Source organism: Dasypus novemcinctus, chromosome 2 (genome assembly GCF_030445035.2).
Source record: "Dasypus novemcinctus isolate mDasNov1 chromosome 2, mDasNov1.1.hap2, whole genome shotgun sequence".
Taxonomy (NCBI): domain Eukaryota; kingdom Metazoa; phylum Chordata; class Mammalia; order Cingulata; family Dasypodidae; genus Dasypus; species Dasypus novemcinctus.
In genome coordinates, this window is record NC_080674.1 from 157,044,090 (window position 1) to 157,069,963 (window position 25,874).

The 25,874-nt window shown below is 35.5% G+C and overlaps 1 protein-coding gene across 1 annotated transcript in view; it reads left to right on the plus strand.

Annotated features, from left to right (window-relative positions):
- Positions 1 to 25,874, plus strand: part of LOC101425686 (serine peptidase inhibitor Kazal type 6) — a 72,171-nt gene that overhangs the window by 240 nt on the left and 46,057 nt on the right. Inside the window, exon 2 of the mRNA XM_071218660.1 lies at positions 2,131 to 2,235. Coding sequence (XP_071074761.1) covers positions 2,131 to 2,235 — 105 coding nt within the window. The remainder of the gene's footprint in view (positions 1 to 2,130; positions 2,236 to 25,874) is intronic.

A 25,874-nucleotide genomic window follows, 5' to 3' on the forward strand; every position in this document is an offset into this window, starting at 1 on the left:
CAAGCAGTGTACATGGTTATTCATTTTGCTTGGAAGAAGAAATGGCCACAGGTGCATTTATACACTGATTTATGGTCTATTGCCAATGGTTTGGCTGGATGGTCAGGGACTTGGAAGGAACATGATAGGAAAATTGGTGACTAAGAGGTCTGGGGAAGAGGTATGTGGATAGACATTTCTGAGTGGAAAAAAAACATGAAAATATTTGTGTCCCATGAGAGAGCTCACCAGAGGGTGACTTCAGCAGAGGAAGATTTTAACAATCAAGTAGATAAGATGATCCGCTTTTTGGCTAATGCTCAGTCTCTTTCCCCAGCCACTCCTGTCATTGCCCAATGGGCTCATGAACAAAGTGGCCATGCAGGTAGACATGAAGATTATGCATGAGTTCAGCAACATAGACTTCCCCTCACCAAGGCTGATTTGGCTATAGCCACTGCTGAGTGCCAAATCTGCTAGCAGCAGTGACTCACACTCAGCCCCTTGATATGGCACTTTCCCCAAGGTGATCAACCTGTTATCTGGTGGCAGGTTGATTACACTGGACCACTTCTACCATGGAAGAGGCAGCAATTTGTTTTAACTGGAATAGACATATACTCCATATATGGGTTTGCATTTCCTGCACACAATACTTCCCCCAAAACTACCATCTGTGGACTTACTGAATGTCTTATCTACCACCATTCCACACAACATTGCTGCTGATAAAGGAACCCATTTCACAGCAAATGTTGCATGAGAATGGGCACATTCCCATGGAATTCACTGGTCTTACCATATTCCTCATCATCCTGAAGTAGCTGGATTGATGGAATGGTGGAATGGCCTTTTGAAGGCTGTGGTAATGTTCTCCAGGAGAACTGTATATGCTCTAAATCAGTGTCCACTCTATAGTGCTCTTTCTCCCATAGCCAGGATTCATGGGTCTAGAAATCAAGGGGTGGAAATGGGAGTGCCACCACTCACTATTACCTCTAGTGACACACAAGGAAAAATTTTGCGTCTTGTCACTACAACCTTAAGTTGTGCTGGTCTACAGGTCTTAGTTCCAAACAGAGGAATGCTGGCACCAGGAAACACAACAATGATTCCACTGAATTGGAAGTTAAGATTGCCACCTGGCCAGTTTGAGCCCCTCTTACCTCTGAATCAATAAGCAAAGAAAGGAATTACTGTATTGGATGGGGCAACTGTTGCTGACTATCAAGGCAGAAATAGGACTGTATCCACATAATAAGGATAAAGAAGAGTTTGAAATACAGGAGATCCTCTAGGGCATCTCCTAGTACTGCCATGCTCTGTGATCAAAGTCAATGGAAAATTGCAACAACCCAATCCGAGCAGGACTAACAATGGTCCAGAATCTTCAGGAATGAAAGTTTGGGCCACCCCACCAGGCAAAGAATGATGGCCAGCTGAAGTGCTGGCTGAGGCTAATGGAAACATGGAATGGGTAATGGAAGAAGGTAGTGATAAGTAGTGATAAATATGAACTTCAACCACATGAGCAATTACACAAATGAGGACTATAATAGTCATGAATTTTTCTTCCTTGTTTTATTATGAATATGATTGTACATGTACACAAAACGAATTTGTTTGCCTCCCCAACATTTCCCTTATCATATGACAAGTAGTATTAATTTCATGTCATAATATTTCAAGACGTCAAATTTAAAAGTGAATGTTACCCAAGGACTTGCACCCTATTCTGTAGGGAATTAATGCATTTCCCTTTTTATGTAGGATAGTCAAACATTGTTAGATGGAATTATTTATATGCATGTCTGTTATTGTCTTTACTTAGAGAGTAAGGGAGGTTTAAGGTAATGTGTATGGTTTTCAAGTTGACAAGAGGTGGACTGTATGGTTAGACTAATGTGTCAACTCAGCCAGATAATTGTGCCCAGTTGCTTGGTCAAGCAAGCACTGCGCTAATTGTAATACAAGGACATTTACGGGCTTTAGTCATTAGTGAGTTTACTGCATAGATGGCTGATTACACTTACAATCAACCAGGGAGATTGCCGTCAGCAATGAGTGACGTTTTATCCAATCAGTTAAATGCTTTAAAAGGGGAAGTGATTTCAGCATTCAGAGAGAATTTCCCAGCTCATCTTTGGACAGCCAACATCTCCCGGAAACTTATCAAGGACCTTCATTGGATTTTCATCAGAGCCCCTAGTTTGCAGTCTGCCTGCAGAAACTGGACCTATGCATCCCCACAGTCACGTGAGAGACTCTCATAAAATCTCATACTATTTACAGATATCTCATGCTGATTCTGTTTCCCTAGAGAACCCTGACTAATACAGACAGTATAGTTTTGTATTGTTTAGAAACATTCTTTAGCTTTTTTTCTGGAACATGATTAAATTGCTTGGAACTAGTGCAAACTTTTTGAATACTGTTAAGATTTGTTAGATGGGACAAGAGTAGAATTAACTAAATGGGATCATTGTTCCCCATTACTGAGGCAAGCCCCTTTCCATCCAATGCCTCATGAGTTATGTGATTTTCTGGTCTGCCTGAGAGGAACTGGCACTATTACCAGGACTATATGAGGTAAGTTAAAAGATGTCATCCCTAATCCTCCCTGTGGTTCTTTCCTGACTTTGGATAGTTTCCTCATATGTACAATCAGTACTCCGCTGGTGATCTTTCTGTGTGCAGCTCTCTGGCAGTCTCTCCTGCAAACTCTAGCCACTTTGATCTCCCATTTTCAGTTCTTTCTCCTTGAGAACTCAGTCCACTGATCTCCACAGGGTTCCCTTTGTTATTGCTAAAGTCTCTTACAATGTAGAAATGAAGGTAACCATAGGCTCACCTCATTTATTTCCCATCTCTCAGGGACTATGGTCCATTGCCTGATGTCTAGTTTCATTGTTTCATATATTTTGTTTGACATTTTGTTGTTTTTCTTTCAGTCAGGAAGGTATGTCTGCTTTCTCTTACTCCATATCATCTGAAACTAGACATCTGCTTTAAGTTTACTGTGCTATTGTACTTATTTTTTCCCTCTGATACTTTCTAAAGTCTAGAACAGAGTACAATGTCATTATTATAATTTTTCTAAGGAGAACTGTGCTCAATTATAATCCAGATATTTTCAGTGGATAATAAAGCACTTACTTAAATTTGCTATATATAACAGTAAAAGAAGACTTTGATGAGAATATTTTTTCTGTCATCTGATATTAGACATTTCCTAAGAAGGAAAGGAGGTCAGCATATATCTAAATACAAGACTGACCTCCTTTCAGTATAACAATAAAAGCCGATCATTTCCACTTATCTACCACTGCCAGCATAAAAGGAGCTTTTCACTTAACTGTCCTAGCTCTGACAGCTTCTGTCTGTGCACTCAGGCTCTTCTTTCCCTCTCTTCCTCTCTCTTTCTCATACGCACTGTGTAGGAATTTGTGATGCTTAGGCTAATGTGTCAATTGGCCAGGTAAAGGTGCCCAGTTGTTTGGTAAAGCAAGCATTTGGGTATTGTAATACAAAGGCATTTCATTGACTTTAATCATCAGTGAGTTGATTGCATGGATGGCTGGTTACATTACAATCAACCTAGGAGACTGCCATCAGCAGTGAGTGATGTCTCATCCAATCAACTGAAGGCTTTAAAAGGAGAAGTGATTTCATATTCAGAGAGAATTCCCCTCTCTCCTTCAGACAGGGAGCGTCTCCTGGGGAACTCAACCATGACCTTCAATGGAGTTCCTGGCTTTTAGCCTGTCTTAACAAAAGTTGGTCTTGTGAATCCCCACAGTTGCATGACACAATTTTATAAAATCTCATACTATTTACAGATATCTACTGTTGGTTCTGTTTCTCTAGAGAACCATGACTAATACGGTGGTGATTTAGATCCCACTGTACAATTCCCCTTATTTTTTATCCCCTAATTTTTTATCATTCGTAGGCTTTTGCCATTGTCCATCTTCTCTTTCCTATACTTTATGCTTGTATATATAATTACTCTATCACCTATATACTTAGAACTCACATATCTATACCATAATCGTTTTAGCATGAGATACTATACATTTATATTTCTTTGCCTCAGAATATTTCAAATTAATCTACCCAATAAAGAACCTATTTTCCCTTTGTAAATGTACTTCTCCATGTTTTTCTCAAACTAAATTTTAATATATAATTTCTACATTTTCCTAATTTCAAGTATTAATTAAATCTCTAAACATTAATTTAATCCAAGTCTCCATTATGTTGTAATGGATTATTCTGATGTTCATTTTAACAGATACATCAGCCTCCATTCTACACTGCAAAGCATAATCCTCATTTCTAGTCTATAATCATTTGAATATGACCCCATTAAAATCCATATAAATTAGTTATCCTTGGTGAGTTATAATGAAAAAGGAAAACATTGCATGATTTATTAGAAGAGAAGACTCTCTTTAAAGCCCAATTTTAGCCATAATGAATTCTTGTAGGATTCATTATAAACGCTATTTGTCCACAAGGTGGCAGTAAAGCATCTCCCTTTAGACTAAAAACTGTGACTAAATAAAATTTGGGCCAAACACATCTCCTGTCACACGCTAATGGTGTGATTTGGGGCATGTTCTAAAGCCCTATGAGATTTCTCATTACTTAAAATGTTGACGATAAAAATTTGGAGAAGCGCAGGTCCAGAAAAGTTTAAGTAGGGATCTGAAGTAAGTCAACAAAAGGGACAAAATCTCAGGTTAAGAAGCAAGAAAGCTCTCCCTCCAGTGCCCAGTTTATGACCTTACTACCTAAAGGGGGAGGCTTGAGGTGACAGTAATTTCCAGTGTCACTGGCCTATTTTCCTTCTTGTCAGGAATGTGAAATCTCCTAACATGCTCCATACTAATAAGCTCTTTATCCAGGTTCTTATGTTAGGTGGGGAACTTGGGAAATATTTCTTCTTGGACTAAACAGTATTCTTCTAATTCCATGAAGTTTATTCTTTCTCATTAGGTCCCTTTTACCCCAAGAAAGTCAATCAATTCAAAGAAACTAACTTGAGTAAAATATTTTCCAAACAAAATTAGTGATGATGTTGAGTATAGTTCTGCCTTGAAGCATGAGCAACCAAAAAGATTTACTGTTGCTTGAAATAATATGCAAATAAGACAACATACCCAAAAGTTTACTTTTCTTTAATTCAAATTTTAAATTTTATTTGAATTTAATATTATGTTGTTTGGAAATAGTAACATATATTCTTTAAAATAATCCAAGAAATATGAAAAGCAAAGTTTAATTTATAAAATACATAAAATTAAGCAAAACTTTACCACTAGCATGTACTGTTAGTAATTTTAGATAAAAATATTTCCTGAACTCCTCTTCCTACTCTCTATCCTTCTGAATAGCTGAGCATATAGATTAAGACAGTGACAGAAATGCTATAAAAGAAACAGGATCATACTATAATTTTGACAGAAGATTTTGCCGAATACAAGGTAAATATGCAAACATGTACATGATATTCTCAATGTGTGTAACAAATAAATAGAAAATAAAACATTTTTAAAAGATAATATTTCCTCAAACATCAAAAAATAGTACATGCTTAAGCAAAACAAACAACAAACTAACAAAAAGCATCTGACTTCTACCTGGAATATTCTAAAACTTTAAAGATTTTAAAGAAGCCTTAAATAAATGGAGGTATGTAATTGCTTATAAATTGGAAAATAATATTGAAAAGATATATATTCTCTCTTACTTGTTCTATAGATTTAATATAATCCTAATCAAATTGGTAGTCGTTTTTTTTAAAGAGAAAGACAATTTGATTTTCAAATTTTATGAAAATGTCATAGGAATACCAAATAGACAAGGAAGTCTTAAAGCAGAACAAAGGTGAAGGACTTGTACTACCAGATATCAAGACTTATTATGAAGCAATAATAATAAAAAAAAGTTTTATTGGTACTTAGATAGGCAACAAATAAACCAGTAATAAAAATATAGAATCCAGACACAGACGCATAGAATTATGATAAATAGATACCTTAGTAAAATGGCACTACAGAATGAACTAAAGGGTATTATTGTTGTTAAATGATGCTGGGCCAATTAGATAGGCATGTGGAAAATGAATCTTGATTCAACTTCAATTTGAATAGTTATACAAAAAGTGAATTAAATAAAGTTTTTGGAGGAAAACATCCTTATGAACTTAGGGCATGCAAATATTGCTTAAACTGGACAAACAAGCATAAAGAAAAAACACAATAAATTGTGAAATATTAAAATTAAGAACTTCAGTTCACCAAAACTCACCATTTATAGGGTTAAAGATAAATCACCAAATGTGAGAAGATATTTTCAACATATATTTTCAACAAATGGTTCAGTTCAGAAATATATGAAGAGCTCCTATAGATCAATAAAGAAAATACAAACAATTCAGTAGAAAAATACACAAACTATAGAAGGAATACATCAACGTGGTTGATTCTTATTTGTGGAGGGGCTTAAAATCATTAGTTACTGGAGAAATTAAAAATGGAATCTACAGTATCATATCTACCAGAATGGCTGCAATGAAGTGTCATATAGAATGTGTACACTGTAACTCTCACACATTGCACTCATAATATTATTTTCCATCTTTTGGAAATGTCTATTAAAACTGACCATATGCACACTCTATACCCAGCAGTTCTGATCCTAGATAAATAGGTAAATAGGTAAAAGAACTGGTTCATGCAGGTGTTAAAGTTATTGGCATCCTGCATTTGATTCTTGAAAGTCAACCTATTAATAGCTCAATCAAAGAGTTAGGTGGAAATTTCCATGAGTGGTAATGTTCATTCTGGTAGCAAAAATGTTAAGGATGTATAATGGTTTTTAATTTTTAACTCGTCTTTTACATGAAATATTAAGAGATGCATGCTCTTTGTGTTTTAATACTTCAAACTCGGTATTTGTCAGTGATCTGGTTTTTAGAAAGTGAAGGTTTATAAAATTTACATTCTCTTCTGTTACCATAATAGCAATAGTTTCTACATTTTCTCTTCCTGAGTTCTTTATTTTGAGTCATTTATTATTTTTTAGGATTTCATCATGAAGTAATTTTTGTTTTAGTTTCGTGTTTTTAAGGTTGTCACTCCCCCCCTCCTTTTTTCTTCCTCTCTTCCCTCCTTCCTTTCTCTTATCCTTTTTTCTTAAAAAAAAAATACTCCAATATAAGGCATTCTGAGTTTTTGCTATTGTTGTTGTTGCTATTGTTCTTGAAAATGCCTATACCATTAATGTGAATAAATGATTAATTAGGGGGTAAAATTATAATCATTATATCCTTTCTTGGGAATTTCTACACTTTCTGGCATTGATACCCCTTTGCTAAAAAAGTTCCTTTTAGAATGACTTTTCAATCTGTCTCTTATTGGTTATGTCCTCTTCCTCAGTAGCATTTAAGATTTCATATATTTCTGTTTGCTTGGAAGTTTTTGTGAAGACAAATTGGTAAGTAAAATTTTGAGTCACATTTTAAACAACTCTGGATGTGAGTACAGTCATGGAGATTTTGGTTACCATTGTAGATGATGCTTTTTCTGGATGCAAAAAGAATTATTTTTTAAAAATGTTAATGATCAATAAGAATCATTTCATATTTACTTGTCAGTTCTTGTATATTATTTTTTCCTAGGACATGATCTGCAGCAAATATTGTTATTATGTCTAGAATAATCTTGTTATTTCATTTGTTGTGTTTTTCTTTATAATAACATTACATTTGGCTATCCTCCTTATTTATAATAATTTCCTTAATTGCTCCAGTCTCTGTCTTTCCATCCTGATTAATAATAGGTGAAGTTTTTCTTCATAGCAGCAATTTTAAATTTGTTTTTATATTATTTATGAGTTCTCTTATGATAGTTTTATTAATTTATATTTGCCTTCAATCAGTTTATTTATCTCCACATTTTTCCTTTACATCTCAGTTAAAAAAAAATCTGCCTTTTGATTTTATGTTCTAGTAAATCTTGTTCTTAAAGAGTAAAACACTAAAAAGTATATTACTTTGTTTTTTAAATTATATTTACTTTCAGACCAGGTTCTTTATATTTCTTTTGTAGGGCATGTTGATTTCTTTAATTTTTGCTATATTATACTTATCGAGTTGCTTACTTTTCAGTTTTCCCAGTTTAAATCCGTGTTTAAAATGTGCAGTTCTGTCCATAACTTCAATTTGATCTTATTTAAAATGAATTAATTTTCTTCAATTTTCTGCACACTATCATAGAGAACTTATTATATTCCCATTTGAATTATGAGATAAGGGCTTATTATGCTTTCCTATCCACTTTTCTGCGGTATGAAGTTATTCTGTTTGAAACAGGCATTTAGCTAGAGAGAATACAGCCTTTGTTGCAAGCGTTTGGTTCTGTTCATTCTACCCTTATTAAAATCTACATGGGTGGCAATATATCTTATGCACATGGAAAGAATAACATGATTTTTTCAGAACATCTCTCATACATTTTTGTGGGGAATTTTGGAGTCTATATTTCCATCAGAGACTACTAAACCTAATTTTTCACTTTGCCTATTTCAATCTTTTCTCAACAGCATCTATTCATTCTTGTCTTCATCCACCCAACTTATAGAATAGGAAAACAATAATGCCCTCTTTCTAGTCTTCAAATAAAGATAGTCTGATCAGTAAAAATATATATATATACAATTTTTCAACCTCACCATTTCTTCTCCTGATGATATCTGTCAGGTTAAGAGCTAAGTCTTAATAGATCTAACTGTTCATTTTCTTTCCTTGTTTTCCTATTCTGAAATTTCTTTCAAAAACTGTACTCCATAACTTTTCTTGATACTGATAGGAAATTACTATTAATTTTTGTTGTCATTTGCCTAGATTTAGTTGAAGACAACTCTCTGATCTGACTCCACTGTGCTAACCTGCCTTGGTATTCTATTGCTAAATAACAAATCACCCTCTGCTCTTGCCTTCTCATGAATGCTGCTTCAACAATTGTCCTGCATTGTCAAATTTACTCTTTCTCCTGGATCTTTCTTTAAAATTTATATACTTGCTTTGATTTCTTGACCAAAAAAATTTAAAAAGGAAGAAAAGAAATATTTCCTTGATTCTACTTCTTCCTTGAGTTCTCTTCACGAACTACTTTCCTTTTAGATAAAATCTTTTCTAAAGCACAGTCTTTGCACATTGACTCCTCTTCATTTCCTCCTGCTTTCTCTGAAATCAACTCTGATCAGGTTTCCATCCATGACTACATCAAAACTGTTATTATCAAGATCAGAGCTCCCTCCATGTTGCTAAAGCCAATCGTCAATTCTTAATTCTCACTTTAAATTATATATGAACAAATTTTAATACATTTAATCAATCCTTCTCCCTAAAAATGTGTTCTTTCACTTGGCTTCCAAGACAACTTCCCCTCTAGACATTCCATTTCAGTCTCTTTACAAGTTATTTTTCATCATCATGATCTTTAAAAATTGGAAAGCCCCAGTGTCCAGTCTTTGGTCATGTTCTTTGAGACCTCACCCTCTATCTTCATTTTCATCTTCATTCTGAAATCTAGATTCTCATATCCAACATCCTACTCAACATTTTAATTGAATATATAATGAAAATCTCTAACTTACTCTGTCCCAAACTGATCTCTTGTCATTCCTTCCCCCCAAAAATATTTCTCTCTCATTGCTTCCTAACTCCTATTTTTCTAGTACCTAAGCCTGAAACCTTTTAATAATCTTGACTCTTTCTCTCACATCCTTCAGTAAATTCTTTTGACTCTATCTTTAAAATATATCCCTGATTTAATCACTTTTCACCAACTCCACTATTACTTCTTGATGCAAGTCATTGTCTTATTTAGCTGAATTATAATAGTCTGCTATCAACCATCCTTGCTTTTACCCTTTTAATATACATTCAACATAATAACAAGAATAATCTTGTTGAAATATAATTTTGACCATTTCACTCCCTTGACCATAAATCTTCAGTAACTTCACTCTTCACTCAAAGCAAAAGTTGAGTTTTTTTTGATGGTCTTCTGAACTCTACAGCTTTCTTTCTTTGACAGTTCCAATGCTGGGCATAACTGGAACTGTCAAGAGGAGCAACTACACAGGATTGTTTGATGTGGTTTGGGTTTCTCTTAGTATAGCATTTGGGTTCTCAGAGGGTGCATCAAAAGGCATAATATATTAAGAACAAGCATTCTAAGGGAGTAAGAGTATGCCATGAGCAAGCATTCTAAGAGAACCAAATGAAGATGTATGGCATTTTATGACTTCACTTCATAAGTTATCTAGCACCACTTTTGCTGTACTACCCTGGCCAAAGCAATCATAAGGACAACCATAGTCAGTGGGAGGTGACATAAGTTTCATCTCTCAATGAGAAGAGGGTCAAAGAATTTTGAGCTATGTTATAATATCCCATAACTCTTCCTCTGGCCATAAATTGTTTAAATGAATGTATTCACTTCCACATACAAAATATGGAATTTTTTTCATACTGATCCCCTTATGAGACCCCATTAAAGTCTCATACCATTACAAAGAACATCAGGTTCAGCTTCAAGGTTCAGGCTTTTGCCATCTTAATCATTTTCAAGTATGGCTGCAACTCTTTAGATTTTATTTTTGAATAATATTTCTCTTGATATGAAGGCCTATGAACTAAAGAGACAAGGTATTTTCATTCCAAACAACCAAATAGAATACTTGTATAAAAATAAAATAACCACAGTAGATCCTCTTGTTCCAAAAGGTATAGGAAAATGGGAGGCATATAGTAGTCTCTGGTCCACTGTAATTTTGAAAGTCAGTCAGGCCCAAGTTGCTAGTTTCTTGGATTAAGGCCTGGTATGGCTCGGTGAAATGATTCTTACTATTTTATTTCTGCTTTCTGCAGAAAACAGAAATAAAATAGCTAGAATCTTCTCTCCCTCACCCCCATAAAACAATGGCTTGTTTTACAACAAGTAATTTACAGCTGAGTAATTTTTTTAGCCTGTTTCCTGCCAATAGACATTCAGGAGTGCAGTGGCCTCTTTCTTTTGTCCTGTGTGTCCCTTTCAGCCTAGCCTTGTTTAATCCCTTCAAAAATGTTTTGGGTTACTTCTATATCATTTTGTATTACACATCATTGGACAAAAACTACACCTCAAATCTCTTCAAGATAGATTTTTCTCAGTCTTTGGCCCCTATATGGTTGCTTTCAGATAATGCCATTTAGATTAGTACTGACTCTGTTGTTTCAAAGAGAGAATCTTAAAATCCTTAGAAGGTCTTTCATGTAGTACACATGGCCTGTGAAAGACCATCTTATACTATTTGGGATTTAGAAGGGCTTGAGAATTACATACTTGAACTTATCTTTACCTTGTAATCTTGTTTATTGGCTGCACCAGGATTTTGTTTTTATACCGAGTTTCCTTGTTGGTAGGGACTACAGACAAAAAAGTTATATATATATAATAATATATATATTATTGTTACTTTTAGGAGGTACTGGGGTTTGAACCCAGGTCCTCATACATGGGAAGCAGGTGCTCATCCACTGAGCTACATCTGCTCCCTAATGAGAGTTGGGTTTTTTATGTTTGTTTGCTTTGTTTGTTTTTCAGGAGGTACAGGTGATCAAACCTGGGACCTGGTACATGGGAAGCAGGTGTGTTCAACCTCTTGAGCTACATATGCTCCCCAGAAAGGTGTATTGTTAAACCCAGAAAGTCCTAGATCATTTATATTCCCTTTAGTTCCTGTTTGAAAATTGAACAATTCCTTCTTTAGCTCATCTCTTTTTATCTCTACCATGAAATCATTTGATACTTTCAACATTTAACCTATGAATAACTTTAACAAATTTTATTTGTTTATTAGGTATAATTCTTATTTTCCTTATTATTTCAGGCCTGTTTTTCTAAAATTTTCATTACCGAATAAAACGTCCCCTTTCTTCTAGCTTCCAATAACATTTTACTCATTTTAATTTTTGTTCTCACCAATAGCCTTCTCTCAGATTTCTAATTGTTTCCTCAAAGCCCTTCTAATTTCTGCCTTCCACTAGTCCCAAAGTCAATTCATGTGTGTTAGGTTCCTGTTATTGAAGAACACAACTGCCAAATATCAATTCAGTTCTACTTCTTAATGCTGCCTAACAAGCCAATCCTAAATTAATGGCTTAAAACCACAATAATTTCATTGTAACTGTAGATTCCATGGTAACAGTTTAAGAAATAAGCCTTAAAAAAAGCTTTCAGCAACAAAAGTCACATGCATTTTCTCAGTTAAAAAAAGTGACTCAGGTTTTTGCCAGGATCATGCTTAATTGTCACCTTTCTACCTAAACTTGTTTCATATGGTCACAAGCTATCCAACATTAATTTTAAAGATATTGTGAGAGGATCAAATGAGAAAAAAATAAGGCAGGCTGCAGAATTGTGATTACGAAAGGACTCTGAGTGGTGTTTCTGATAGATGTAAATGATTGAAAGAAAATAATTCAGGAACCTTGAGAGGTTTAAAACCAGTGCTATGTGTCTGTGACTTCCATGTGCTTCTCATTATTTCATTTTCTAGATGGAAGCATGAATTGTGGTTATGCTGGTCATGCTCTTCCATTATATATAGAGTGAGAAGAAGTAAGTAGGGGGTTATGAAGTGTTGTATAATGTATAGGTCTCTACAAAGAATTGCTTTCAGAAATCCTGAACTTTTTGCTTATTGCAGTGACTGGATAAAATTTTAGACCATCTCCTTTGAGAAGTGTGGTATGTCTTAACCATGGGCAAAAAGGGTGTGCATGGTGGACACAGGACCCTAAATAGTTACAAAATTCATATTCCTCTTATAGAATATAGAATTATTGCTGGAAAGTGGAAGCCCAACAGGGGATTCATTTCTCTGCTTCCGTTGTGTATAAATGTGACTCTAAGACTAGTTCATAGAGATGATGAGACGTGTGGTGTTCCATTTTTAAGCCAAGTGGGTAAAGAGCCGGTTGTTCACTATTCAAAATAGTTTATCTTCCCACCACATTACTGCAAATAAGTATGGTGATTATGAGTCATATGTTAAAGATAGCAGAACCAGAAATGAAAGGAGACTGGGTCCCTATAGCACTACTTGGTGGAAGCTGCCTGTGAATCAAGAACAATCATCTGAACTTTATGCAATTGAGAAATGGACTTCTGTCCTGTAGAATTTATTATATATAATGGTTATTCATTATATTTGCTCAGATTATCCTATATAAAATAATTGATAATAAAGGCATAATGCAAAATTTACTTAGATTAAGGAATTAGAAATAAGGGAGTTCCTGGGTTTTGCTATCTGATAAAGGATTCAATTTCTCATATACTCAGGCAACAAGCCCAAGCCATATGAATTGTCCCCTATATGCAACACAGCTAAATAAAATGAAACGAGTGTTTGGAAATTGAATCCTATAAGCATTAATCCTTCTATCTTACATGATTGTTTAGCATCTACTTTGCAATGGCCTTATTGCTATCATCCTCAGTCTAGTGACTATAAAGAATATGGATATATGTCAAATAAATCTTTACCCTCAAAGACTACATAGTATTTTAAGTAATACAAAACTTATATGAGTATGAACATACATATTCGTAATATACAACATGACGTTTGTCGTAAAAGAGAAAATGTTAGGTATCACTGTAAGTTAAGAGATTGATTGATTCCATCTTGGGTAACTGTGAAAAACATTTCAGAACAGGCTTTATTTTAAATTGTCCAGGAAAGGTGATTCAAATTCTAATTAGAAGAGATGGTGACAATGTAGGTTTTTTCCACTTTGGCCTGATTTTTATTGTTGTTGTTGCTTTTAATTCAAGAAGTCTGAGTTTACAAAACAATCATGCATAACATACCAAATTCCTATACACCACCCCACCAGCAACACCTTTCATTGGCACAGAACAGAACATTTGTTACAATTGATGAAAGAACATCACATTATTATTGCTAATATAGTCTACAGCTTATCTTTGGGGCATTTTTCTCCCATAAACCACCTATTATTAATACCATGTAATAGAATCATACATTTGTTATAGTTCATGAAAGAGTGTTCTCATATTTGTACCGTTAACCACAGTCCATCATCCACCACAAAGTTCACGGTGTTATACAGTCCCATGCTTTGTACAATCCATCCAAAGTGTACACTAACTAGCTCAGTATAATTGAAAAGTTGTGTTGTCATCACCACCGTCAATTTTAGAATGCATCATTACTCCAAAAAGAAAAATCCCACACCCCTTCATAACCCCCTGTAGCAGTTTGATATGGTTATGAATTCCAAAAATAGATATTGGATTATGTTTGTAATCTAATCTGTATCTGGGCATGATTAAGCTATGATTAGAGCTCTGATTGGGCCACATCATTAGGACATTGAGTCCCTGCCCCTTAGTTGGTGGGGACTCACAGATAAAAGGCATGGCAAAGGACAGAGTGGAGGGTATTTGATGTTGAAGTTTTGATGCTGGAGTTTGAGGCTGAAGCCTTAAGCTGGAGACCCGGAAAGTAATCTCACAGAGGAAAGAGAAGCCAGCTCCAGGAAGAGAGGACAACTGAACCCAGGAAGAAACAAGCCATGGGAAGAAAGGAACCTTGAACCCAGAGAGAAGCAAGACCCTGGAAGGGAGGAACTCAGGAAGCTTGAACCCTCGCAGACATTGGCAACCATCTTGCTCCAACTGTGAAAATAGACTTTGGTGAGGGAAGTAACTTATGCTTTATGGCCTGGTATCTGTAAGCTCCTACCCCAAATAAATAACCTTTATAAAAACCAACCAATTTCTGGTACTTCGCATCCACACCCCTCTGGCTGACTAATATACCCCCTATTACTAACCCTTAGCATTGATATTATGCATTTGTATTGCAAATATTGTAATATATATTGCAATATTATTGTTAAATATAGTCCACAAGTTACATTAGTTGTATTTTCCCATGTATCACTATATTCTTAGCAGCTTGCAATAGAAGAGCATTCTAATTGTATTTGTAAATTAACCAAAATCTTAACCTACCGCTGAGTTTGCTATTTATATCGTCCAAAATTTATGCTCTAGCTTTTTTTCTATTGATGTTTATGACTCTAGACAACCCCTTACTGTAACAATCACACTTATAAATCATTGGGGCTTTAGTTATATTCAGTATAATGTGGTAAAATCGTCTCTATCCATTTTCAAACATTTACAATCAACCTATGAAAATTCTACAGGCATTAAGCATCAGCTCTGCCTTCTCAAACCTCATCCTACCTCCTAGTAATTTATGCTCTAGATTTTAACTCCATGATTTACTTATTTCATTTAGTTCATATTAGAAGACTATATATTATTGCTTTTTGTTTCTGGTTTTTTCACTAAACATAATGTCCTTAAGTTTCATCCATGTTGCTATATGTATCCCGACTTAAATTCTTACAGTTGAATAATATTCCACTGTGTGTGTATATATACACACTGATGTTTAGTGGTGTTAGTTATTCACAATTGCCAAAAGATGGAAACAACTCCAGTGTCTTTCAACCCATGAATGGATAAACAAAATATGGTGTGTGTGTGTGTATATATAACTAACACCACTAAACATCAGTGTGCAAATCTCAATTTGTGTCCATGCTTTCAGTTCTTCTGACTATATTCCTAGTAGTGGGATTAACAGACCATATAATAGTTCTATATTTAGCTTCCTAAGGAATGGCCAAACACGTGTTGTGACACATTTGTAACAAATGATGAAAGAAAATTGTCATGATATTACTGTTATCTATAGCCCATAGCTTTTATTTGGTTTATTTTTTCTCCCTTAAACCACCCTATTATTAACACCATGTAATAGTATTGTACATTTCTTATCGTTGATGAGAGAACATTTGCATATTGGTACTGTTAATCACAGTCCATTACTCACCAGGGGGTTCAGTGTGTTATACCATCCCCTGCTTTGTACAATCCACCCAAACTGTATGCTTGTGGCTCTCAGTTTCATCACAGAGCTGTACTGTCATCAGTTCAGTCTTTTTTGTAACATTTTCAATTATCCAAAAGGAAAAATCCCATACCACTTATACCCCACCATTATTAAACCTTAGCATTGATTTAGTACCTTCTTTGCCATTGCTCTAAAATATTACAAGTTGTGGGTCTTTCATATATACCCTTCATCTATGTTGAGAAAGTCTCCCTCGGTCCCTATCTTTCAGAGTAATTTTTAAAAATATATTTTTTATTTATTTTAAAAAGATATATAGATCACACAAAATGTTACATTAAAAAAACGTAGGGAATTCCCATATGCCCCACTCCCCACACACCCCCTTTTCCCACATCAACAACTTCTTTCATTAGTGTGGTACATTCATTGCATTTGATGAACACATTTTGGAGCACTGCTACGCAATATGGATTATAGTTCACATTGTAGTTTATACTCTCTCCCACTCCATTTCATAGATTATGGCAGGATAGTTTTATTGATACATAATTTTTATTGATACAAAAAACAAACAAACCAAACTCATCACCTCTCAATCTTTCTATTCTTTCCCTTCCGTACATAGCTGCTATTCTGTTTCCTTCTCTCTAGTATACTTTTATTTACACTTTGTAAAAGAGTCTTATATACGCAATATCACCCATATTTGTATTTTACGTGAGGCTTCACTAGATTGTACAGTCCCACATTATATTTTTAGCTTTCTTTCTAGTAATATACATGTCCTTAGACTTCCTTATGACCACTGTCATACCAATATAATATTGTTATGTTTGTCACAAGCACCATGATGTGCTCTCACCATTTCCACTCATTTCCAAAGATTTACAAAAAACATTTAACTTCTGCACAGATTAACCCTCAGTCTTCCATTCTTTACCCTCATTCTATTTTCTGATGACCTATATTTTAATTATTAAGCTTATGAGTTTGCATAATATATTTATATAATAGTGCAATCAAAAAGTATTTGTCCTTTTGAGTCTGGCTACCTGCACTCAACATAATGTACTCCAGATTTATCCATGTCATCATATGCTTCATGGCTTCACTTTTTCTTGCTACTGCATAATATTTCATTGTGCATATACACCACAATTTGTTTATCCATTCATCAGTTGATGGACCCCTGGGTTGTTTCCAACTTTTGGCAATCATGAATAATGCCACTATGAACATAGGTGTGCAGATGTCTGTTCATGTCACAGCTTTCAGTTCTTCTGGGTATATACTTAGTAGCAGTATTGCTGGGTCACATGGCAAGTCTATGTTCAACGTCTTTAGGAACTGCCAAACAATTCTCCAAAGTGACTGTAACATTTTAAATTCCCACCAACAGTGAATGAGCATTCCTATCTTTCCACATCCTCTCCAGCATTTACAGTTTCTGACTTTTTAAAAGTTGCCAGTCAAGAAGGTGTGAAATGATATCTCACTGTAGTTTTGACTTGCATTTCCCTAATAGTTAATGAGGTTGAACATTTTTAAATGTGTTTCTTTGCCATTTGTATTTGTTCTTTGGATAATTGTCTTTTCAAGTTTTTTGCCCCCTTTTTAATTGGGTTGTTTGTCTTTTTATTTTTGATTTGTACTATCTTTTTATATATCATGGACACTAAACCCTTAAGGATATGTGACTGCCGAATATTTTCTCCCATTGAGTCAGTTGCCTTTTAATCTTTTAGAAAAAGTCCGTTGAGGTGCAAAAGTGTTGAATTTTGAGGAGGTCCCATTTATCTAATTTTTCTTTTGTTTTTTGTACTTTGGGTATAAGGTTTAGGAAACTACTGCCTACCACAAAATTTGATGATGTTTTTCTACATTTTCTTCTATGAATTTTATGGTTGTTGCTTTTATATTTATGTCCTTGATTCATTTTTTTTTTCTTTATTTTTATTTTTTTTATTTTTAAAGAAGCTTTCAATTACATAAATGTTATATTAAAAATATAAGGGATTCCCATATGCCCCACTCCATCCCCCTCCCTTAATTTCCCACATCAACAATATCCCTCATTAGTGTGGTATATTTGTTACAACTGGTGAACACATATTGAAGCATTGCTACTAACCATATATTGCAGTTTACATTGTAGTTTACACTCTGTCCCACACAATTTTGTAGGTTATGACAAAATATACAATGGTTTGTGTCCTTCACTTCAATATCACACAGGACAACGCCAGTGTCCTGAAAATGTCCCCATATTGCTACTATTCTTCCCTCTCCCATCCCTCAGAACCTCTGGTGGCCACTGCCTTTATATAAATGAAAACAGTTCTTCTATTGCTAGAATAATAAGTCTATAGTAGAATAATAATGTCTACTTTAGTCCATTGTTTATTCCCCAATCTTAAGGATTTTGGAATGGTGATGCCCACTTTGCTTCTATTTATTTATTTTTTACTTTTTTTGTCTTTATTTATTTTTTAATGTTACATTAAAATATATGAGGTCCCCATATACCTCCCACCTTCCTCACCCCACTCCTCCCATAACAACCTCCTCTGTCATCATGGGACATTCATTGCACTTGGTGAATATGTCTCTGAGCACTGCTGCACCACAGGGTCAATGGTACACATTATAGTTTACACTCTCCCCCAGTCCAACCAGTGGGCCATGGGAGGACATACAATGTCCGGTAACTGTCCATGCAGTACCACCCAGGACAACTCCAAGTCCTGAAAATGCCCCCATATCACATCTCTTCTTCCCACTCCCTACCCTCAGCAGCTACCGTGGCCACTTTCTCCACATCAATGCTACATTTTCTTTGATTACTAATCACAATAGTTCATGAATAGAATATCAGTAAGTCCACTCTAATCCATACTCTATCCCTTCATCTTGTGGACCCTGGAATGCTTGTGTCCACTCTACAACTTTATCAAGAGGGGGCTTAGATTCCACATGGATGATGGATGCAATTCTCCTGCTTTCTGTTGTAGGCACTCTTGGCTCCCTGGTGTGGTGGTTGACCTTCTTCACCTCCATGTTAGCTGGCTGGAGTAAGTCCAATAGACCGGAGGGTAGGAGTTGCAAGTCTGTTGAGGCTCAGGGCCTGGCTATCACATGGACAGTCCAGAGGTTCAGGTCCCCTGGGTACACACTAAACCCCAGCACCAACCACAGGCCTGGTAAAAGTAACAGGAGAAGCTTGTGAACAAAGATCACATCTGAGTTCAGCTCCATCACACAGAAACACAAACTCCAAAGAAGGGCCAACTGACATGGCACTGAAGTCCATTTCCCATGACCATAGAACCTGTGAGTCTCTGCAGAAGAACCAGTACCTGGGGTTGTATCTACTTTAGCTATCTCTGGGACTCTGCTGAGGTGTGCATAAGGGGGACCCCTCTGATAACCTCCCAGCTCTTTTTTGGACACTCATAGCCATTTAAATCATTTGTCCTTTCTATTTCCCCCTTTTATTCAAGGTCAAAAAGCATTTTTAACTCCTGATATTATATGTAGGCTGAGATATTCTGCTGGTCTGAGTTGACCCTTTTATTCAAAGTCATTTTCTAGTTACATCATCAGCTGGTACTTGGTAGTAATCCCTCAGTGCCAGGGAGGCTCATCCCCAGGAGTCATGTCCCATACTGGGAGGAAGGCAATGCATTTACATGCTGAGTTTGGCTTCGAGACTGTCTACATTTGAGCAACATGGAGGCTCTCAGGAGGTAACTCTTAGGCACCATGTAGCTCTAGGCCTTGTTCTTATTTCAGGTGCACAGGCTCACAAGCATAGTCATTAGTATCAAGGGCTCATTGTTGGACCATCCTTCTTTTTTGGTCTTTGCCATTGCACTTGGGGGATTGTTGCTGCTCCATTAGGGAATGTCATAGAGCTCCCCAGGCTAGGAACTCAGCACTATCTCAGTTGTCATTTTTAACTGTAACCACTATGAAGATATCCAAACATTTTTATGTACTCTGGATATATGCTCTGGAGAACTCCCTGCCTACTATGTGACCCCTGTCAATAACATCCCATGCCAGTATTCCTGCCCTGCCATTGTTGAAACTCTCTGTGATCCAAAACTTCTTCGAAAATGAAGCTCAATATATTGCCAGGTTCCATTAATAGTAAAATGAAATATAGTGATGAGTTTAAAGGTTAGATATAGAATACATATTAATTTAGAAAAAATAAGGTAAAATTAAATTGGGATATCAAAAAATTAAAAAATGCAAAAGCTTTGTTTTTGATGTTTTGCCTCCCATCACTGCAATAAGTGTTGCCCTGTATGCAAATTGGCAAGGCAACTTCTTCCATCTTTTCCTAGGTGTCTACATCCTTTCTTTTTCTTTTTTCCTCTAATTATTAAGCTTGTCTTCACAAAAGTTTTAGATCACAGTAATTCATATATACAATATACAGTACTCCCACATATCGAACATAAAACCCTTTTCTCTTCCACAGCAATAATCTTTTTACATGTTCATACTATATTTACTGAAACTGATGTACAGATATTGAGACAATAGCTTTCAAACAAGGTAACACTTGGGTTTACATTGTAGTTTATATTTTAGAGTATACAATTTTCCAAATTTTTAATTTTATCTTATGTTTTATATTATAATTTACATTTTAGCCTATAGGTCTCTATACATTTTTTATGTAATTTAACATGTCCTATATACATCCATGCATAATCTTGTGGAACACTTCCATTGCCCCACGGTTACATTGATTCCATCTATTCAGTACGTCTTTCCTCCTCCCCTCAGGGCCCACAGTGACAATCAATCTTCATTGCTTGAAGGGCCATGTTCAGAGATACTTGCAACAATGTTGAGGGCTTGACATGCTCAACTGCCCTAATACATTGGAAACCATGATTTACCTCGAGAGACACAATTCCCTCTATTTGAGAACATCAGTTCTCCCCAGGATGTGGGTATACCTTCACTCCATTATATGGGTCTCTATCCAATGATATAACCCACTACAACAAAATGAGCACTCACACACTCCCTAGAAGCCTGTTCTGCATCAGATTCTCCCCTTTAAGCAGCTTAAACAGGTAACCTTCCTTATTATATATTTGAAAAAGTTTTCTCAACATTATATTCTCAACCAAATACCTGACAATCTCCTATGTTCATATGTTCCTCCACCTTCCCCCCCAATTTCTCGGGCAATATTACCCATCTTCCCATCCCTAGCCCCCCTTAAGCCCACAAAGCCCCACCCAAAGGTATCCCTATGCCCCCATTTTATCCCTTCCTTGTACAAATACTTACCTCCAGCTTATCATAGATTTCACCTGTGTAGGTGTCAACTTGCATTCTTCCTCTACCCCCCAAATTTCTTTAAGCCTATCATCCGGTCTCTAGATCTCTGAGGCAGCTTGGTTTACTTATTTCATATCATTGAGGTCATGTAGTATTTGTCCTTCAACAACTGGATTGCTTCACTCAACATAAGGTTCTCATGATTCATCCATGTTATCACATGTGTTTGTAGTGTATTTATTCTTAAAGCTGTGTAGTATTCCATTGTATGTATATACCACATTTTATTTATCCATTCATCTGTTGATGGGCATTTGGGTTGATTCCAACTTTTGGCAATAGTGAACAATGCTGCTATCAACATTGGTGTGCATATATTGGTTTGTGTCCTTGTTTTCAGTTCTATTGAGTATATACCCAGCAGTGGAATTGCTGGGTCATATGGCAAATCTATAGCTAGTTTTTTGAGAAACTGCCAAATTGTCCTCCAGAATGGATGGATCCTTCTGCATTCCCACCAGCAGTGGATGAGCATTCCCATTTCTCCATATTCTCTCCAGCATTTGTAGTGTTCTGTTTTTTTCATAGCTGTAAAACTTATGGGAGTAAGATGGTATCTCATTTTAGTTTTGATTTGCATTTTCCTAATAGCTAGAGATTTGGAGCATTTTTTCATGTGCTTTTTAGCCATTTGTATTTCTTCTTTGGAGAAGTGTCTGTTTAAATCTTTTCCCCATTTTTAAAATGGGTTGTTTGTCTTTTTATTTTCAAGATATAGGAGTTCTTTATATATGCAGAATATAAGTCTCCTATCAGATATATGGTTACCAATTATTTTCTCCCATTGTGTAGGTTCTCTTTTCACTTTCTTGACAAACTCCTTTGAGGTGCAGATGGCTTTAATTTTGAGGAAGTTGCATTTATCTATTTGTTCTTTGTTGTTCATGCTTTTGGTGTGAAGTTCATGAAGCCATTTCCTATAACAAGTTCCTGTAGATGCTTCCCTACACTGCTTTCCAAAGTCTTTATGGTTTTGGCTCTTATATTTAGGTCTTTGATCCATCTTGAGTTGATTTTTTATAAGGTGTGAGTTGGTAATCCTCTTTCATTCTTTTACATATGGATATCCAGTTCTTCAGGCACCATTTGTTGAAGAGGCCATTCTCTCCCAGTTGAGAGGGTTTGGTGGCTTTATTGAATATTATATGACTGTTTATATCAGGATCTATATCAGAACTCTCAATTCAGTTCCATTGGTCTGTGTATCTCCTTGTGCCAATACCATGGTGTTTTCACTACAGTAGCTTTTTAGTATGTTTTGAAGTCAGGTAGTGTGATTCCTCCAATTTCATTTTTGTTTTTCATTATGCCTTTGGCTGTTCGGGGCCTCTTTCCTTTCCAAACAAATTTCATACCTAGCTTTTCTAGTTCATTAAAGAATGCTGTGTCGATTTTTATTGGGATTGCATTGACCGTGTAGATCAGTTTTGATAGGATAGACATCTTAATAATATTTAGTCTTCCTATCCATGAATAGGGAATATTCTTCCATTTATTTAGGTCTTCTTTGATTTCATTGAACAGTGTTGTTTAGTTCTCTTTGCTTAAGTTTTTCCATCTTCAGTTAAATTTATTCCTAGGTATTTGATTTTTTTATTTACTATTGTAAATGGCACTTGTTTCTTGATGTCCTCCTGATCTTGCTCATTATTTGTGTACAGAAATGTTACTGATTTTTTTGCATTGATCTTATAACCTGCAACTTTACTAAACTCATTTATGAGTTCTAGAAGCTTTGTTATAGACTTCTCAGGGTTTTCTATGTATAGGATCATGTCATCTGCAAATAATGAAATTTTGACTTCTTCCTTTCCAATTTGAAGCCTTTTATATCTGGTTCTTGCCTCAGTGCTCAAGCAAGTACTTCTAAGACAATGTTAAATAGAAGAGGTGATAGTGGGCATCCTTGTCTTGTTCCTAATCTTGGAAAGATTTTAGGATTTCACCATTGTAAGTGATGTTGGCTGTGGATTTTTCATATATACTCTTTATCATGTTCAGAAAATATCCTTGTATTCCAATCTTTTGCAGTGTTTTTATCAAGAAAGTGTGCTGTATTTTGTCAAATGCATTTCTGCATCTATAGATATAATCATGTGATTTTTTTCCTTCAATCTGTTTATATGATGCATTACATTGATTGATTTTCTTACGTTGAACCATCCTTGCATACCCAGAATGAATCCCACTTGGTCATGGTGTATAATTTGTTTAATGTGTTGTTGAATACAGTTAGCAAGCATTTTGTTTTTTGTTGAGATTTTTGCATCTAGGTTCATTAGAGGAATTGGTCTGTAATTTTCCTTCCTTGTCGTGTCTTTGTTTGGCTTTGGTACTAGGGTAATGTTGGCATCATAGAATGAGTTAGGCAATGTTCCTTCTGTTTTGATTTTTTGGAAGAGTTTCAGCAAGATTGGCATTATTTCTTTCTGGAATGTTTTGTAGAATTCGCCTGTGAAGCCCTCTGGCCCAGGGTTCTTCTTAGTTGGGAAGTTTTTAATGACTGAATCTATCTCTTAATTGTGATTGGTTTGTTGAATCGTCAATTTCTTCTTTCATCAATCTAGGCTCCTTACGTGTTTCTAGGAGTTTTTCCATTTCCTCTGAATTGTCATTTTTCTTGGAATATAGTTTTTCAAAGTATCCTCTTACAATAGATTTTATTTCTGTGGGGCCAGTGGTGATATCTCCTTTCTCATTTCTTATTCTGTGTATTTGCATCTTCTCTCATTTTTCTTTGTTAGTCTAGCTAAGGGTTTGTCAATTTTATTGATCTTCTCAAAGAACCAGCTCTTGGTTTTGTTTATCTTTTCAAGTGCTTTCTTATTTTCTATTTCATTTAGTTCTGCTCTTATCTTTGTTCTTTCTTTCTTTCTTCTCCTTGTGGGGTTACTTTGTTGTTGTTTTTTTTACTAATTCCTCCAAATGTGCAGTTAGTTCTTCAATTTTTGCTCTTTCTTCTTTTTAGATATATGAATTTATGGCTAGAAATTTCTCTCTCAGTACTGCTTTTGCTGTGTTCCATAAGTTTTTGTATGTTGTGTTATCATTTTCATTAGTTTCAAGGTAGTTATTAATTTCTTTTGAGATTTCCTTCTTGACCCACTGTTTTTCTAAGAATGTGCTGTTTAATTTCCATATCATGGTGTGAAGTCTGGACCTCTGGCCCTTGCAGATTTCCAGCTTCACTCCACTGTGGTCAGAGAAATGATTTTGTATGATTTTGATCTTTCTGAATTCATTGAGCCTTTCTTTGTGGCCTACCATATAGTCTATCTTGGATAATGATCCATGTGCACTTGAGAAAAATGTATATCCTGCTGTATTTGGGTGTAATGATCCGTATATGTCTATTAGGTCCAGCTCCTCTAATATACTGTTCAATGTTTTTGTTTCTTCATTGATTCTCTTTTGAGATGTTCTGTCCAAAGTTGATAGTGGTGCATTAAAGTCCCCCACTATAATTGTAGAGGCATTTATTCTTTCACTTAGTTTTTCCGGTGTTTGCCTCACATATTTGGAGGCGCCCTTGTTAGGAGCATAAATATTTATGATTGTTCTTCTTGAAAGATTATCCCTTTCATTAATATGTAGTATCCATCTTTGTCTCTCACAATTGTTTTGCATTTAAAGTCTATTTTGTCTGATATTAATATAGCTACTCCTGCCTCTTTTTGGTTATTGTTTGCTTGTAAGATTGTTTTCCAGCCTATCACTTTCAATCTCCTTGAATCCCTGGGTCTAAGATGTGTTTCTTGTAGACAGCATATAGATGGGTCATATTTCCTTATCCAATCTTCCAGTCTGAATCTTTTGACAGGTGAGTTTAATCCATTGACATTCAGTGTTATTACTTTCAAGGAATTATTTATGTTAGCCATATTTTCTTTGGACTTGTGTTTGTCGTATTTTGTTCATTTTTTTCTTCTCTTTTTGTCTTTTTTGTTGCTCTTACACTCTCCTCCAACTCTGCTTCTCTGTTTTTTTCTTTCTTCCTGCAGAACTCCCTTTAGTATTTCTTGAAGGGTAAGGTTCTTGTTGGCGTACTCTTTTACTCTTTTAGTTTCTGTTTATCTGTGAATATTTTGAACTCTCCATCATTTTTGAATGCTTAGCTGGATAGAGTATTCTTGGTTGGAAATTTTTTTCCTTTAGTATCTTTACTATAACATACCATTCCTTCTTGGCTCAGATGAGAAATCAGCACTTAATCTTATGGAGCTTCCTTTGTATGTGATGGTTCTCTTTTCTCTTGCTGCTTTTAGAATTTTCTCTTTGTCTTGAGCATTGGATAATTTGACAAGTATATGCCTTGGTGTAGGCCTGTTGGGATTTATGTTGTTTGAGGTGTGTTGTGCTTCCTGGACATGTACATCCATCTCCCTCAGTAGATTTGGGAAGTTTTTAGCCATTATTTCCTCTAACACCCTTTCTGTCTCCTTTCCCTTCTCTTCTCCTTCTGGGATGCCTATAATGCATACGTTTGTGCATTTTGCATGGTCATTCAG